The sequence below is a fragment of the Cydia splendana genome, chromosome Z (genome assembly GCF_910591565.1).
Source record: "Cydia splendana chromosome Z, ilCydSple1.2, whole genome shotgun sequence".
Classification (NCBI taxonomy): Eukaryota; Metazoa; Arthropoda; class Insecta; order Lepidoptera; family Tortricidae; genus Cydia; species Cydia splendana.
Window position 1 is genome coordinate 17,923,712 of NC_085987.1, and position 17,749 is coordinate 17,941,460.

General features: G+C 36.9%; 1 protein-coding gene across 1 annotated transcript in view; it reads right to left on the bottom strand.

The window, feature by feature from the left end:
• LOC134804738 (integrator complex subunit 4) overlaps positions 1-17,749 on the bottom strand; it is a 37,443-nt gene that overhangs the window by 18,859 nt on the left and 835 nt on the right. The window contains exons 3-4 of the mRNA XM_063777940.1: positions 10,204-10,452; positions 9,513-9,688 (exon numbers count right to left, since the gene is read on the bottom strand). Of these exons, the coding sequence (XP_063634010.1) occupies positions 9,513-9,688; positions 10,204-10,452 (425 nt within the window). The remainder of the gene's footprint in view (positions 1-9,512; positions 9,689-10,203; positions 10,453-17,749) is intronic.

Consider the following 17,749-nt stretch of genomic DNA (forward strand, 5'->3'; position numbering starts at 1 on the left):
TTAGTGACGTCATAAATTAGTTGGTGGTAGGGTGGTAGACATTGTTTACATACTTACAGTTACGAATTTCCCTTGAATCCTGATGATATTGTTAATTCAGCACCATATATTACGATCAGGGATGATAAATACATTGCAAAAATTTATCACAATAACTCATTTTATACAAAAACTATCACACGGGTGCAATTTAAGATGAATTATTTAGATACATGTAAATTTTGAGTGAAAATCACCGAGCGCCGGTTTTACTTTTTAATTTTTCATTTTTTCTATTTACGACAGCCACCATGGCAATGACAGTTCCATTCAGCCAAATAATTAAAAAAGTTTGTTGGTGAAATATCGTATTATTTAGCATTGTATTTAGATAATAACAAATAGATATTTACTTTATATCGTGTAATAATATTTTCTGGACGTAATAAATGTTTAGTGGCGAAATAATTTTTTTTTTGAACTTCCCTGTTTGGTGAGGACGTATGGATTACGGTCAATGAGGTTGTCTATGTTGCTCTAAGAAATATGTCATGGATTGATGACGTCAATCCTTAGCTCGCTTCGGATTGGCGTTTCAGTAAAAATGGCCGATTGGAGAATTTTGCACTTTTATTTTGTTGAATATATTAATAATCCTAATGTTTATACTGATAGACCAGCGGTGGAACAAAAATGGGTTTTGATAACATTAAAGTTTTTTCTTTTTTGATATGTTATTGCATGCATGTTAAATAACATTTATGTAAAATATTAGAAAATTATAGGTGGAGCGTTCGGCCATATTTAAATATTTCAATTTTGCTAAATAACTATGTAAATATAAAATTAAAGTTACAAAAAACTGTAACATGTTCAATAACACTTTAATTTATTCACAATATTCGGTTTTTAGAAATCTGGAACAGCTGCTTTCTGGTGAACGTAAAAACACGAATTACTTTGTCAATAAAGAATTAAAGTAGCTGATATTGTAAAATTACGATATTATCTATCAACTTAGTATACTTGTAAAAATTTAGAAATGTAGACAATGTGCTTGTCTAGATATTGATTTCTGGTTAAGCAGTATAGCCAATATTGAATTAAAGTTTGTAGAGTTAATATTACACGGTCATAATAAAGATCTTAGTTCCCACACAAAATATTAGAAATATAAAATCACGGCGACACTAAATACTGATACGTAAGTATGCATTCCGCGCTTATATTGAGTTACATTTCAAACGCGCGGCGTTTTCGCGCGCCGCGCTGTGCGCCGTGGCAGGAGGCAGCGATCGACGGTGGCGGGCTAGCGATTAGCGCGGTGCCCGTAAAAAATACGCAAAACGTTTATAAAATTATTATCAATGGTAAATAGTTATATTGTTAATAGTAGGTACACTAATGGAAACTTACCTACACTTATTTATTTCTATATGTACTAGGGATTGCCCGCGGTTTGGTTTACGTAGAATTCGTTATCGTGTTAAGTATAGAAATAATAGATACATTTGAAAATTATTTTAGGTGCATTGTCATACAGATAACCACCCTTGTTAAAGTATTCTTCAAATTCAATAGACAGGTGTCATTTCAATATAATTTTGCGTAATTTGGCGCTTTTAGGTTATAAATGACTAGCGACATATAATTTTTGTTTAAGAGCGATATCCGATATATATATCTCCGATAATATTTACTTTATCATTTAAATCAATTTCAAACTAACGTTATTCAATATTTATCATTTTAAAGTCAATTTTACCAACCAACTGAGCTTTACGAGTATACCTACGGAAACAACTCAAAATTTGCATCAAATTAAATGCCACTCTTCTTATCCGTTTCGAACAATCAAGAGGGCCTTTACGAGCTGATGTAGTGAAAATTTTATTTAACCCTCGTCCCTTGAAACCTTCACTACGCTCGAGGTTCAACTTTACGAACCACTCGCTACGCTCGCTCGCTACTTGTGGTTCAATTTTAGAATGTTTCGCTTGTTTGGGTATCAATATTAGCACGATTAATCAACAAATTTTCCCCTTGTAAAACAAATAAATAAGGTAGGTGAGGTGCAGGCATATGAGGCCCGGCGGGTAACAAGGCCCAGCATTCAAAAATAGCAGTTGCTCCCTATTATTCTGAATTTGTACTTGTTGCTAAGAAGATCCACTGTCAGTGCAGGTAAAAAGGTCCAGTCCCGGGCCTTATTGAACGTATGAGATGAAATAATAGATTAAAATATTTTAAGATAATTTTGAATATTTTTAATCTCTCATTAATAAGGCCGATTTGAAGAAACTTCTATGAAATTATGACTTATAAATAACACCTTCACTGCGTGGGCTGTCCAAATCGCTGCAGACTTTTCTTGGTCTACTCTAATAATTTTTCACTTTCTTTATTGACCTAAAGACGTTTTAAAGAATCAAAAAGTCTAATAACATTTAGACACTTATACTTTTTAAAGGCAGTAACTACTTACTTATATAGGTAACTTTTTTTATTAATACATAGGTAGTTATTTACGATAGAAGTGCGAAATATAGAAATTTTGCAACGAATGACGAATTTTAAAACACGGCCAAAGGGAGTGTTTTAATGTGCTTATTATAGCACCGGTGTCGTAATGAAGCACCAGGGCCCTATTTCACCAACATGACAGGTGCGACAATTCGACAAGTCTCATTGTTGCTGACGTTACAGGCATCCATGGGCTACGGTTATAGCTTACCATCGGACGGGCCTTATTCCTGTTTGTCACTATCATTGTATTATTAAAAAAAAACTTTATTATATCGGCAAAAAACAGGTATCTTTCTTGTGATGTTTATGATGATAATGATGACAATTGACACAAGATTTCAAAGAACTTTCGGTAATTCTTGACAGTAAATGAGTTCTGTGTCGGAATTTCGTGACAACTGTCGTATTTCTTGTGACAATTGTCCAAGTCCCAGCCCCCCCTTTGCTACAGTCCAACCCGAAAGGCACCTTAGGTCGGCGCTTACGTCATTATTACCGGCGCCCCAATACTAATGCGGTGCTACGCGACGTAAGCGCCGACCGCCATATTCAACGTGGTTTGTCACATAGTACCCTGTAAAGGTATGATTCCAGGGATAAAAAATATGTTATAACGTTATCCAGCGTATAATGGAATTCATAAAAGTTTTTCTTTATAAGTACTCCAAGTAAATTTGTTCATATTTGCATATTATTAAAAAGGTAAATGAAAAGTAATTGAGTAATTTAATTACTAATTAATGTAATCACAATTGCAAATTACACAGAAAAATTAATAACATGTAATTAAATTTTATGTAATTAAATTACAAACATTTTAATTACATGTAATTAAATTAGTAATTAAATTACACGAGTAATTAATTACGCCCAACACTGGTTGGTGGCAAACAACCACACCGCTCGTCTGATGGTAAGCGGTTACCGTAGCCTATAAAGGCCTGTGACGTCAGTAACAGTGATGTCGACAAATGTCGCACCTGTCACGTTGGTGAAATAGGGCCCAGATGTACAGTAAAAATCATGTTAAAAGATAATACTAACTGTTACGAATAAATATTTATACTGTAAAAAATTATCCCACCAAAAACATTTTCATGTAAAATGTTGCTAAGACGAAACCATGAGCCTAAGACTCGCACTGTTAAAAAGTTATCAGATCTCTTGTCGAGCCAAGCTTCAAACTCTACAAGCCCCTTCACTAACTCTACACCTTAGTCAAAATATGTGGCTTGGCTGTTTTGCTACCGCCACATGGGCATAAGGTGAAAAACTTATTATAATCATTATTTTTAGGGTTCCGTACCTCAAAAGGAATAAAACTGAACCCTTATAGGATCACTCGTGTGTCTGGCTGTCCGTCTGTCACAGCCTATTTGCTCCGAAACTACTGGACTAATAAGTTGAAATTTGTCTATAACCCAAAGACATACATGTAAAGTAAATATGTAATATAAATTTAAATAAAGGGGTCACTTTTGAGATGAATGATAAATAGAAGAAAAAAAACTATATCTTTGTTATACATCAAATGAAGGGGCTCATTTTAGAATTAGAATCTCAAATATATTTTTTCCATAATTTTAAAATAAATAGTTTAGAAGTTATTTAAGAAAACAGGCAAAAAATTTACATTACCCTTATCTCCGAAACTACTGGGTCTTTTTATTATGAAAAAAATACACATATTAGCTCTTTACCTATAGATGTCAGGAAAACCTATTAGAAATGTGGAGCTAAGCGTGAGCAGGCCTATGGAACTCTCTGCGCGAGCTCGGATTAATACCTACGAATCTGCTCCCGTTCACGGTAGAAAAGCAAGCCAGTTGGTTGCCACACGCGCTCACGTACGCACGTCACCGCGCGCCGCATTGTCAATTTTTACGATAGTTACACGTACGGCGGGATTCGGGAAATGAATCAGAGATGCACTAGATAAGAAATAGTAAAGATATGTGACGTTCCACGGCAAAAGGTACCATTGCCCCGACTGAATATTGGAGTGGCGATAATAATAAGCGTAAGCGCCAGCCGCCATAAGGTACCTTTTGCCGTGGAACGTCACATATCTTTACTGTTTCATATCTAGTGAATGTCTAACGGCGCGATATCTTAAAGTTCGAATCGCGCGGGTAGTAGGTACCTACCTACTATTGAATTTCTTTAATTAAACATGTAATGTTTAATATGTGTGACAAATGTATAGATTTAGATATCTATCTATTTGAAATAGGTAGTAAATTTTTAATTTATTTTGGTAAATGTTTATTTTAACGACAGTAAGTTTACACCGGAAAGTGCCTACTCATTTTTGCTCTGGTTAACTTATAATTAATTACCTTTATTCATGGGGTTTCTATTATTTTTCTTTACTATGTAACATTAATCTCTATCTGGTTTTAAATTACATGAAGTTTTAAAACTAATTCTTGCTGGGATTATTGCGCGGTTTATAAAACGGCGTAAACACTGCGGTTACTGCAGGGACATATGACCTTTTAAAATGACTATTTCGCAAACACTAAAGCATAATCGGAATATTAGGTATAATTTAAGATTTAGCTTTCCTTTTATTTCACTCCGCTGTTTAAGTGGGTATTTATTTATCATTTCTAAGCGTCAGCAACCCTAGCGTTGTGCCGGTGCGCGCGGTGCGGGGAGCGGCGCGTTGAAGGTCACTCCATTGTATTTTTGTGTAGGTATCAAAACGGTAGATATTTGCGTTTTGTTTGAGAGATAAGTATCTGTTCGGAAGAACTATTGTATAATCTGTGGCGTGAGTCGGACTTAGTACTTAGTTTTTGATCCGATCCCTACGGGTTTTTAAAAGACATTTTACTCACTTTTCACTAAAAAAACATATTGTTAAAAATTGTGTAATGTACGGAACCCTTGGAACGCGAGTCCGACTTGCACTTGGGCGGTTTTTTTATTATACATACAATAGTTCTTGTAGAAACGCAACGGCCGAGCCACATACTTTGACTAAGGTGTAGAGCTAGTGAAGTTAGGGCTTGTAGAGTTAGAAGCTTGGCAAGGATCTGATAACTTTTTGACAGTGCGAGCCTTATGGTTTCGTCTGGGCAACATTTTACATCAAAATGTTTTTGGTGGGATTTCACTTCTTTTTGTAAGTTGCTTATGATAATCTTCCATCCCCTAATTTAAAGGGTTGGGGGTGATTTACTATTAAAAATCCTGAAATATGTATCTGGGGGCATCTGTTACACAATGTACTTCTTACTGATTCCCCATATAAACCCTTCACCCCGTAAGGGTAAACTTTGGGGTTGAAATCTGCCTTCACCCCGTAAGGGTAAACTTTGAGGTTGAAATCTATTCTGTATCCTTCCCCATAACAATACCTATCTACATACCAAATTTCAACTAAATCGGTTCAGCGATTATTGATTCCCCATACAAGATTAAACCCCCTCATCATCCCCTTAGGGATTAAAAAATTCAAGTTTTTGAATTTATTTGTTGTTTGTGTACTAAAACTATCTTACATATCAAATTTCAGCTTCTTAAAGGACTTCAGGAAGTACCCTAAAGGTATTGATAATCATCAAGTGAGTGAGTCAGTGACGAAATCGAAGTTTTTACATATGAATAAAATCTAAAGTATAAGAGCTATGCAATTGATATGCTTAATAAGTCCGAGAACTTTATTTATCTAGTATAATCCAACCCCAAGTTATGAGGGTTCCAAAAAACGACGAAGCGCTTCGAGAAAAGGTAGATAGTGCCCTTGCGCTTTGCTCGTCTTGGCGGGGGCACTGCCGTGCACCCAGATGTTAAAACATAATGATAATAAAGATTTATGTTTAGTGACTTTAGTTACCTACTATTTTCGCGTAAACTAGACAATTTTTATATCTTTAGTTAATAAGGCCCAAAAGAATTATTTTTAACTTATTATAAATATCCTCTTGTTGTGAAGTACCAAATATTGTTATTTGTATATGTATAACTCTTAAGTTAAAAACAATAAAATCTGTTATTGTCTACTGTCAAAGTGATTATTTTTTGCGGGATTAAGTAATACCCTGCTAGTGTTCAATAAGGCCCACAATAGGACTTTTATAAAAGGTATATTTTCCAAGAGTATCGTAATATTTTTATAACTATTTTGGTATAATGAAGAAACTTCAATAAATAAGACACCTATTTGAGTGAGTTTTTCATACTTAATATCCTGTTTATTAAAAAAAAAAACATTTTAATTTAAGGTGGGCCGTATATAGGCATATACGGCCGACACGGAATATACAATAAGGTGAGGTCACTTACCTTATTGTATATTCAATATGTATACGTGTAATATTGAGCAGTTGGTTTATAATATACATAATATGATATTGACGTTGAATAGGACAGGACATGACAATAGGAACCAGAAATAGGTATAGTCGGTCAAACCAATTTGTCAGTAAATAAAAACAAAAAACTATATTCATCCTTTTCTTTTGGGTGCTAGTACTAGTGTAAGTCAAAGATAGTATGATGATTCTCTCTATGTTTGAAATGAGACAGTCCTTTGACAAACTATGGTAAAAAATAGTTGTGAATATCATGTACATTTTTAATTTTTATTACAATTTCGAAATTCAAATGTTCTTCCTAATCAACTCGGCCACTAAACTAACTGATAACTTGGTATCCGATCCGCTAACTCGGCGAATGAATCGCCAATTCGCCAACTCTCCGAGCCGAGTCAACGCTATCACACTGCTACTAAGGCCATTCAAAAATAAACCTTAATTCGAGAGCCCGAAGGTTCTTATATGACAAACAATACATTATGACTTAAAACTTTATGGGAAACAAAGGGACCCCTTTAATGTCACGTAATGTCCGCATCTAATTTATATATGTCCACAGTAAACAAACAAATGAATGATAAGAAAAGACAGACAGTGCTGTGAGCGGGAGGTGGGGCGAGGCGAGGGGCGAGGTATAGGCAGGCTATGATAGGCTCTCGGGCGGCGCGCCGGCGACACTGACGGACCAGCGCGGCGTATGTATGAATTTCGCGCCTTTTTAAATATATTTTACTATTACAATGCAAGCTACACACCGAAATTTCTTATTTTCCATAATATGGCTGCGTATATTATTTTATAGTACTTAATAGACTTATTTTTACAGACTCTAATTCAATATTAGATATTATAGGACAAAAAACGCATATTAATTCTAAAGCATATATCTTATTCTTCTAAATTTTTAGCTTGCCTATTAACTTAAGAATTTAGATATGTTGTTGTGGATTTATTAAACTTTAATTCAATATCGACAAAATAATAAGCTAATTTGTAGTTTGACTAAGAAGCACGTTAAAAAAATTTCTAATAATTTTACATTATAAAGCGTCATACATATTATAAACGATGGAACTTAAACATTGCACTTTAATTCAATATTAAAAAATCATTACTAAAAATATATAAATACCTAATTTATATCTAACGCTCGTTCTAACTTTTCGTCATATTTTACAAATATGCTTAAAAATATGTCCCATGTCAGATAAGTATCACTTTTTCATCTTTAGAATTATCAAAACTTTTAGTGCAAAAATCCGGTCCCACTATTGGTCTATGAGATTGGGCCATTTTTTAGAATCGTACCGTAAAACGGGGTCAACAGAAATCGCGGGGTGAATAGAGAAATTTTGAACATTTTCTTTCAAGTTGTTATATTTGTACATCTCTTAAATTAGATTTTTTGGAATGCGTATATAGTAGACTATTTATTCTCTACATTGGTACCAAAAGAACTTAATCAAACTGCCTAAAAGTTAATATTTTTGCCTCTAAAGTAAGGTCTCGCCGAGGTAAGAAATGAAGCCTGTCTGAACTTTGTTCTAGCGGTAAATGTTTTGACATTAACTAAGTAAAAGTTAGGTAACCTGGTAATATAGTATCTGCAGTACCTAAATAATAAATAAGTTCACAAATTTTCTCTATAATAAAGCATTTATTTGCAAAAAACCAATAACAAGCAATTTTACGTGATAAAGGGGTCAGTGGACACGCATGGGGTGAACAGTTACGCCATAGGGGGTGATTAGATACAACAAAGGGGTGTAAAAACACGCCTTGGGGGTTAAAAGACACGAAAAAATTATTTTGTGTCAAATAGCTGTTTAACAGATATATATACCATTTGCCAATAGAGTATCAACATAATAATGACCAAATTCGATGCCTATGACAACTAAAACTTAATATTTCTATTCACCCCTTTCTTGTGTCTATCGACCCCGTTTTAAGGATATGGAGAAAACAGGTAGTTTTCTTTGATTTTCTCTGAATTGGGTAGGTAAACATATTTTTCACAAATGCAAAATTGAAGAACTAACCAAGACTCAAAAAATGATACCAAAATTTTTACTTTTATCATTTGGATTATTGCCGAAAATCGTCCTTGAAGTTGAAAATCGTGTCTTTTCACCCCGTTTTACGGTATTAACATATATGTTTCTTTGAAACCATTATTTCCATGATTCTTTGTTACTGTCATCAGGCCTATTCCTTCACTGTTTGACTACATCGAGAATAAGACGTAAAGCTATTAAATCACGATTCACATTAACTTCTGAATGTGCGTTGTATGCTAGACTGAAAAACGAATGTTCATTTTACCCTGGTGTATGACTGTCGATAATTGTAATTGTGCACGTGAGCCCCCCTTTTGAATGACATACACTTAACATACTTATGAGTTCAGTTCATGCTCAATAAATAAGATTATCATGTGACATTATCATTTTCTACAAATATGTGTGAATGGCCATACAATACATTTGATGTACTACTTAATGTAACATTGAAACAACTATTGAAACTTAAGAGCTTGCATGTCTACAAAAATATAAAGTCGAAATCGTAAATTTTATTAACCCATTCTGTGTGCACTTTGATGCAAGCGAAGCGCAGTTGCTTGGTTGGCGTTAACCCTTCTTTAATTAACGTAGAAACAAGCATAAGATGCATGCATACTTCTCCGGGTACTTGTTTCCCAGCAGCCAGACGAGTTTGAGGGCCACCTCGCGCACTATCTCGTAGTCGTCGCTGAGCGCCTGGCACGCCTGCTCGTAGTGCACGGCGCTCAGCACGTGCCCGCGCTCGTGGAAGGTTAACAGCGACTGGAATGCTTCGCACCGCACGCGCGCGTCCTGTGCATTAACATAACAATGACGATCAACTAGCAAAGCTTAACGCAGATGTCGATTCTCAACAGTTTGAAACATTTGTAATCTGTGGGTGTTCAACCTATAGCATATATTATTTGAGATCAATTGTAATTTTGTTGTTGCAATTTTAGGGTTTAACAAAATGTCAGTCAACACATGCACTGCTAAGTTAACTCACAGGTTTTGGAATGCTTAAGATATGATAAACAGTAATACCTACTGGGTGATCAGGACAACTTTGCAAATGATTTTAAATAAAACATGGCTAGATTGTTATCTCTTCTGGATAAATATTATAAATTTCATCACAATCATATACATAGTTCTATATTTGTCCATTATCAAAATAAATATGGTAATAGAAAATGGTGGAAACTTTTGGACATTTGTAAGTTGTGATAAATTGATAGTGAATATAATTTATTTAAAAATTTTGTTTTATTTCATGTTGCAACTGTTTTGCGATGACATGTCTGAAATATGGTAATTATAATTACCTCAGCATTAGAATACTCCGCAAGTAGTTTGACCACAGCATCAGCCTCAGCGATGGTTTCTAACGTTCTGTCCATTTCAGGGCACAGTGGGTAGAGCTCACTGATGAGCTGCAGGCAGCGGCACTTCACCTGGTGGCTGGTGTCCTTAAGGTTCTCCCGAGCTACGGACACCAGCCGCATCATGAGGATCTTGTCTTCAGACAGTTTCCCTCCCAGTTTTAGTAAGGTGGCGAGACCTTGGGCTATCACCTGAAGATCATATTTATTGAGTTATAAATTGCTTAATATAGAGTTTAGGGGTTGTGCACAAATCACGTGAGATGTTTTCGGCTACTTTTTGACCCCCGTCTCCCTTGGTGATATTTCGTGAGGTTTTTCACGCGCTCCCAAATTTCGTAAAATAGATTCGCTATTTTGAAGTGCGGAGTGAAGATTTATGTTTAACGAAACCGAGAAAAAGTATCTAATCATGTGGTAGGTAATTTTATAGTTTCGTTCACTGTAGAAAAATACACGTGAGGTCTCGTTATACACTGGCTATCTTTAATTTTGTACGAAGTTCGCAAATTGCTGGCATCTCACTCTGTCACTCTAATTACGGTTTCATTGGAGTAAAAGAGAAATCCCCGCAATTTGCGAACTTCGGTGTTCGCGGTAGACCCTCTGATATACGGCAGTTCAGCCTTCTCATTTAGCTACTCGTACTTAAACCAATCATTTGTTCTGTTTGAGCACTAACCTCCTAAAGCTCATCCTTCGACCTTGCGTGGAGGCGCACCTCTCTTGGATGCTTCAGGCCTTCGGCCCAACGCAGACCTCGGCCTTCGACCTTCGCACTAGCTGTCCACACCACGTTTCACGTAAATCAATTGCGGTTGTGGCCCTGATAGAGCTTATCCGCAATTCTTATTCTTAAGTCCGGCTCACGCTTAATTGCAGACTTCTTATACGTTTTTCCTGTAACCTATAGGTATCGGGCCCAATCGCTTAACAAAAGATAGAACAAAATCGACGATCTCCTTTGCAGGAAGCAGCACATGTCGGAGGCTCCGGGCCTTCGACCTTCGCATTCAGACACTTGTAGGTACTATAATTGTTCTGTGTTTAAACACTAACCTCCCGCAACTCGGCCTTCAGCTGTGCGTTTCAAAAAGCTACTGGGGGATGCTTCGGGCCTTCGGCCCTACGCGTAGCTCGGCCTTCGGCCTTCGCAAAAGCTGTCCACACCACGTTTCACGTAAATCAATTGCGGTTGTGGCCCTGATAGAGCTTATCCGCAATTCTTATTCTTAAGTCCGGCTCACGCTTAATTGCAGACTTCTTATACGTTTTTCCTGTAACCTATAGGTATCGGGCCCAATCGCTTAACAAAAGATAGAACAAAATCGACGATCTCCTTTGCAGGAAGCAGCACATGTCGGAGGCTCCGGGCCTTCGACCTTCGCATTCAGACACTTGTAGGTACTATAATTGTTCTGTGTTTAAACACTAACCTCCCGCAACTCGGCCTTCAGCTGTGCGTTTCAAAAAGCTACTGGGGGATGCTTCGGGCCTTCGGCCCTACGCGTAGCTCGGCCTTCGGCCTTCGCAAAAGCTGTCCACACCGAGTTTCACGTAAACCATTACGGCTGTGTCCCTAAAACAGCCCAACCGCGTTTTATTTCTTAAGTCCGACTCACGCTTGACTCTAGATTTCTAATAGGTTTTCCTGTCATCTAGAGCAGCGGTCGGCAACCTTTTTTTGCGTAGTTTTAGTAGCGTAGTTAACGATGAGTAAGTTGACGCGGGCCGCACTTTGTTAATATTTATGACTTTATCAGACATTGTCGTTTCTCAATATTACATAGCCAGAGAGGCTCGCAGGCCGCAAGTGACAGTTTCACGAGCCGCATGCGGCCCGCGGGCCGCAGGTTGCCGACCGCCGATCTAGAGGGAAATAACTATTATATGTATTTTTTTTTTCAAAATTTTAGACCTAGTAGTATCGGAGTTAAGGGAGGGGGGGCGGAATGGTAATTTTTTGCCTAGTTTCTTAAATAACTTCTAAACTATTTTATATAAAATCATAAAAAAAATATATTTGAGATCCTCAAAATAAGCCTTTCATTTAATATGTAACACGATATGGTTTGCAAAACTTCGTTTTTTAATTTTCTCATATTCCCCCTAAAAGAGCTCCCTATGCTTAAAATTCATTTGTTTTTATTACATGTCCGTCTTTGGGTCACAGACTTCCATATGTGTACCAAATTTCAACTTAATTGGTCCAGTAGTTTTGGAGCAAATAGGCTGTGACAGACGGACAGACAGACACACAAATGATCCTATAAGGGTTCCGTTTTTCCTTTTGAGTTACCTTAACCGTAAAAATGTTTAAAAAAAAGTTAAGTTAACCCTAAAACCACCCAAATTTTAAAATTTACATACAGTATTAACAGCAACAGGTAGTAAGAAAACATCATCACATGCCTTTCCATCTGTACCAGGAGATCTAAGGTCCACCACCTTGCATTTTGGAGACAAAGCAAACCGTTTGGAACAGGTGTTTCTGGGGGTGATCTGAGCCGATTAAGCCCGGTTGCCAAGAGGTTCCCCCCCAGCAGGTGGGCAGGGGAGGGGGGGAAAAGTGCCTCCGGCGCGCCTCACTCTAGGCTTTATATCTGCATACATCTAGCAACTATATCAAGTTTGGTGTCTTTTTCGTGTAATTCGAGGATGAAGAATTCATTTCTGTGACTAAATTTTCACTCACCCATACAAAAAAATCGAGAGATTCAAAATACAACAAATTTCTTTTCACTTTTTTTTTTCGAAAATCCTCTACAAAACTAAAACTATGTGGATTTGCTCTAGAAAAAAAATACCTGTGAATAGCCCAGTTATCCTACTATACAAAATAGTAACTTGTCAAACTTTTTTTTTTATTATTTTGTTAAAAAAAATGTTTTGTGTCGCGCGGCGTACCTGCATTATAAGAGCGGTATGCAGCATTTAGGATTTTTAAGAATGTTTAGATGATTTCTGATAAGTTGTTATTATTCTGATTGTAGATTACATTAATAAAGTACTTCTGGACGTGATATATATACAAATATATAAATAAAGATGTTGGGAAAACTTTCGCCAATAGAGTTATAATAAATGTGATCGAATTAACATGGGACATGTTTGACAAAAAATGCGGGTTAAAATATGATATACTACTTGCCCATGGATCCGTGCATTTTAGTTTTTTTCTTAACGCAGTTGCACCTCCCTGCGCATTTTGTGCAGCGGCAACGAATAAGCTCTAAACAAGCAGCAGCCGCCGCAGGTAGGCTTGTCCATATGGGCTCCCAATAACCAACAATAATATAATAATTTTGTTTGGACCAGCCCCAGTCAGCAGGGCATGGTAGCTGTTGCTGAGGGGCTATAATCTGTCCCCAAACATAGCCTCCTTGGTAAACTGCACGGAGAATATGTTTACGTAGGTAGCGCATCTTCCATTGGAGGCAGATTCTCTAACTGGAGATTTCTTTTTTGTAAAAAGTACTTTTCAGCACTCATTTACACACGTATCTGATCTGAACACAGTAACAAAATGCATAGTATTAAAATAATGTCTAGGGACCAATTCACACCTCGTAATTCAAATCTGTTCAGATTTAATATTGTAAGACTACAAATTTTTCCAAAATTGGCTGCTTAATATTGCCTTGGTTACCGTATTTAAATCCCTCCGGAACATTACAAGGACCACTAAAGCCAGGCTTGTCAGAACCCTCATATTTTCCATTTTTCTCTATGCTGCTGAAACATGGACACTAAGGGCATCCGAAAAACAGAAAGTGAATACACTAGAGATGTGGTGCTGGAGACGAATGCTGGGCATATCATGGACTAAGTTCTGGACCAACGCATCAATTCTTGAGGAGCTTGGCACTAAAGAGCGGTTGCCTTCTACGGGCAAAACTCGGTAGGTACTCAACTTCTTTGGACACGTGTCCCGGCGAGACGGAACATCCACAGAACGTCTAGTTGTACAAGGAATAGTGGGAGGTGACAGGGCTAGAGGAAGATCTCTAATGAGATGGACCAACCAAACCAAGCCAGTGTGTCGGCCACAGTAAGCGAATGCTTACGGAAAGCAGCTCTACGGGAGGAATGGCGACGTGTCGTTAAATGAGTCGCTCAAAAGTTTACATCATGGCCACGACCACTCTATCAAGAGTGTAACGAAGATGAAATCCCTCCGTTACAGCAGGATATGCGCTCCAAGCTTGAAATACGCTTTTTTTCCCTTTCCACACAAAAAAGAAACAGTGTTGCAACCTGAAAAGGCGTGGAAGAATGGCAAGACTACTATCCTTTCTGAGCGGCTACCGCGAAAACCGAAATTCGCAAATTGCGGGGATCTTTCTCTTTTACTCCAATGAAGGCGTAATAAGAGTGACAGAGAAAAATGCCCGCAATTTGCGAACTTCGATTTTCGCGGTTATAGCCCTGGTCCTGTAAAATAAATTATATATCTATGAGTTACAAATAAAATCATATATTTAAAGAAAGTTTGCAGCACCTGACCAATAGCCCAGATAACCTGTCTCTTACTGCGGTGACATATTTATTTATTTTATTTACAATTAATGGAGGAACTACAAAAGTTACCTAAAGAAGCTGCAATAGCATGGCACGAGAGGAACAGGTGGTTCTTTCCTGTGCCAATCCTCCATTAATTATATTTGTGACATAAACTAACATTGACATGATCGAGCGAGTGCAGCGTAGATTTACTAAAATTCCCACACAGCTAAAGTCACTTTCGTACGAGGAAAGATTAGTCAAGCTGGGCTTGACAACACTGCAAAAAAGGCGTGAACGTGGCGACTTGATGAGACATTTAAAATCATTCAGCTATTCACTGTCCAGAACTAAGCGACCTGTTCACTCGAAACCCAAACACGCGCACAAGAGGACACTGCCTTAAACTAGTAACCACAAAGCATTAAACGTATATCGCGAAAAACTTCATTGCAAACCGGATAGTAAATGCTTGGAACAAATTACCCTCTGAAGTTGTGAACTCTACAAGCGTGAATCAATTTAAAAATAGACTGGATAAACTATATAAACAGTGAAATCGTGTTAAGTGAACTATGATTTAGACGCACCAGCATCAGCTGCCTGTCTAAAACGAAATAATAATAATAATTGTAAATAAAATAAATATGTCACCGCAGTACGAGACAGCTCATCTAAGCAATTGGTCACGTGCTGCAAACTTTCTTTAAATATATGATTTTATTTGTAACGCATAGATATATAATTTATTTTACAGGACCAGAAAGGTCAGAAGTCTTGCCATTCTTCCACGCCTTTTCAGGTTGCGACATTGTTTCTTTTTTATGTGGAAAGGGAAAAAAGCGTATTACAAGCTTGGAGCGCATATCCTGCCATAACGGAGGAGTTTAAATACGGCAAATAAGGCAATATTGAGCAGGAATTGCCAATATTAGAAAAAAATGTTATTGTCTTGTATGACAAGTAAGAGTCTTACAATAGTAAGTATGGACAGATTTGAATTACGATGTGTGAATTGGCCCCTAGACGTTATTTGAACAAAATGCATAGTATTTTGTTACTGATTTTAGATCAGGTACAAGTACGAGTGTAAAAGAGTGCCGAAAAGTACTTTACACAAAAATAAATCTCCAGTTAGAGAATCTGCCTCCAATGGAAGATGCGCTACCTACGTAAACATATTCTCCGTGCAGTTTACCAAGGAGGCTATGTTTGGGGACAGATTATAGACCCTCAGCACCAGCTACCATGCCCGGCTGACTGGGGCTGGTCCAAACAAAATGGTTATTGGGAGCCCATATGGACAAGCCTACCTGCGACGGCTGCTGCTTGTTTAGAGCTTATTCGTTGCCACTGCAAAACAAAATGCGCAGGGAGGTGCAACTGCGTTAAGAAAAAAACTAAAATGCACGGACCCATGGGCATGTAGTGGCAATTGCGAACAATATATATCTTACTTTAACACGCATTTTTTGTCAAACATCTCCCATGTATATTTTATCACATTTATAATAACTAGTGTACGGACAAGTGGTGGCATTTTGAACAGAGCGGGAAATGGAGTCGTTATTATCTACTAACTTTTTATGATTGAATGAATAAATTCAAATTTTATATGATATTTACTTTACTTATAAAATATTTCTCTTGCTCTCTCACATTAAATCAATATACTTTTTAACCATATACAACAACCTTAATTAATTACTGGCCAAAAACTTTATAAGCTGTAGATACGACAAAATAATTTGATGTTGTCGATTTAGACAACTGTTTGCTATATTTGTTGTTGTAATATGCTTGGCTAATAATTGAAAACAGCACGACAGCAGAAATGTAAATGAAACAATATGAATGACCCACCAGAATCGTCAATTTTGAAGTGGATTAAACCATACGATAATCTTGTATATAACGACAACAATGGCGTGTACTGTATATCATGTGAAATAATTGTGTTAGCACAATTAGGTAAACATCGCAGCAGATACTTGAATAAATAAATAAATAAACTTTGGCACTACTTGAATAAGAATTAAAAAGTGTAATAAATATGTTTTCGAAAAATCATTTAATCGTTATTCATCAATCATAAAATGCACCTAGGCGACTCCATTTCCCGCTCTGTTCAAAATGCCACCACTTGTCCGTACACTAATAATAACTCTATTGGCGAAAGTTTTCCCAACATCTTTATTTATATATTTAATTAATATTTGTATATATATCACGTCCAGAAGTAATTTATTAATGTAATCTACAACCAGAAGAATAACAACTTATCAGAAATCATCTAAACATACTTAAAAATCCTAAACGCTGCATACCGCTCTTACAATGCAGTTTCTCCGTGCGACACTATACATTTTTTTTAACAGAGTTATGAAAAAAAATGTTTGACAAGTTTACTATTCTATATAGTAGGATAACTGGGCTATTCACAGGTATTTTTTTTCTAGAGCAAATCCTCATAGTTTTAATTCTGTAAGTAGAGGATTTTCGAAAAAAAAAGTATAAAGATTTTTTTTGAATTTTTCGTATTTTTTGTATGGAAGAGTGAAAATTTAATCACAGAAATGAATTCTTCATCCTCGAATTATACGAAAAAGACACCTAACTTGATATAGTTGCTAGATGTATACAGATATAAAGCTTAGAGTGAGGCGCGCCGGAGGCACTTTTCCCCCCCTCCCCTGCCCACCTGCTGGGGGGAACCTCTTGGCAACCGGGCTCAATCAGCTCAGATCACCCCCAGGAACACCTGTTCCAAGCGGTTTGCTTTGTCTCCAAAATGCAAAGGTCCCCATAGAAAACGGGACCTTAGATCTCCTGCTACTATTGCAGACGATTTATGCATTGCTGTTTAGACAACGGGTTTGGTGACTGTTGAGGCCGATGCATGATTAGCGGCACGATCTCCCACACTCTAACACTCACACAATCTAACTCTTGATTAGCTGAATCTATGGTGACTTTTTTGTATAAA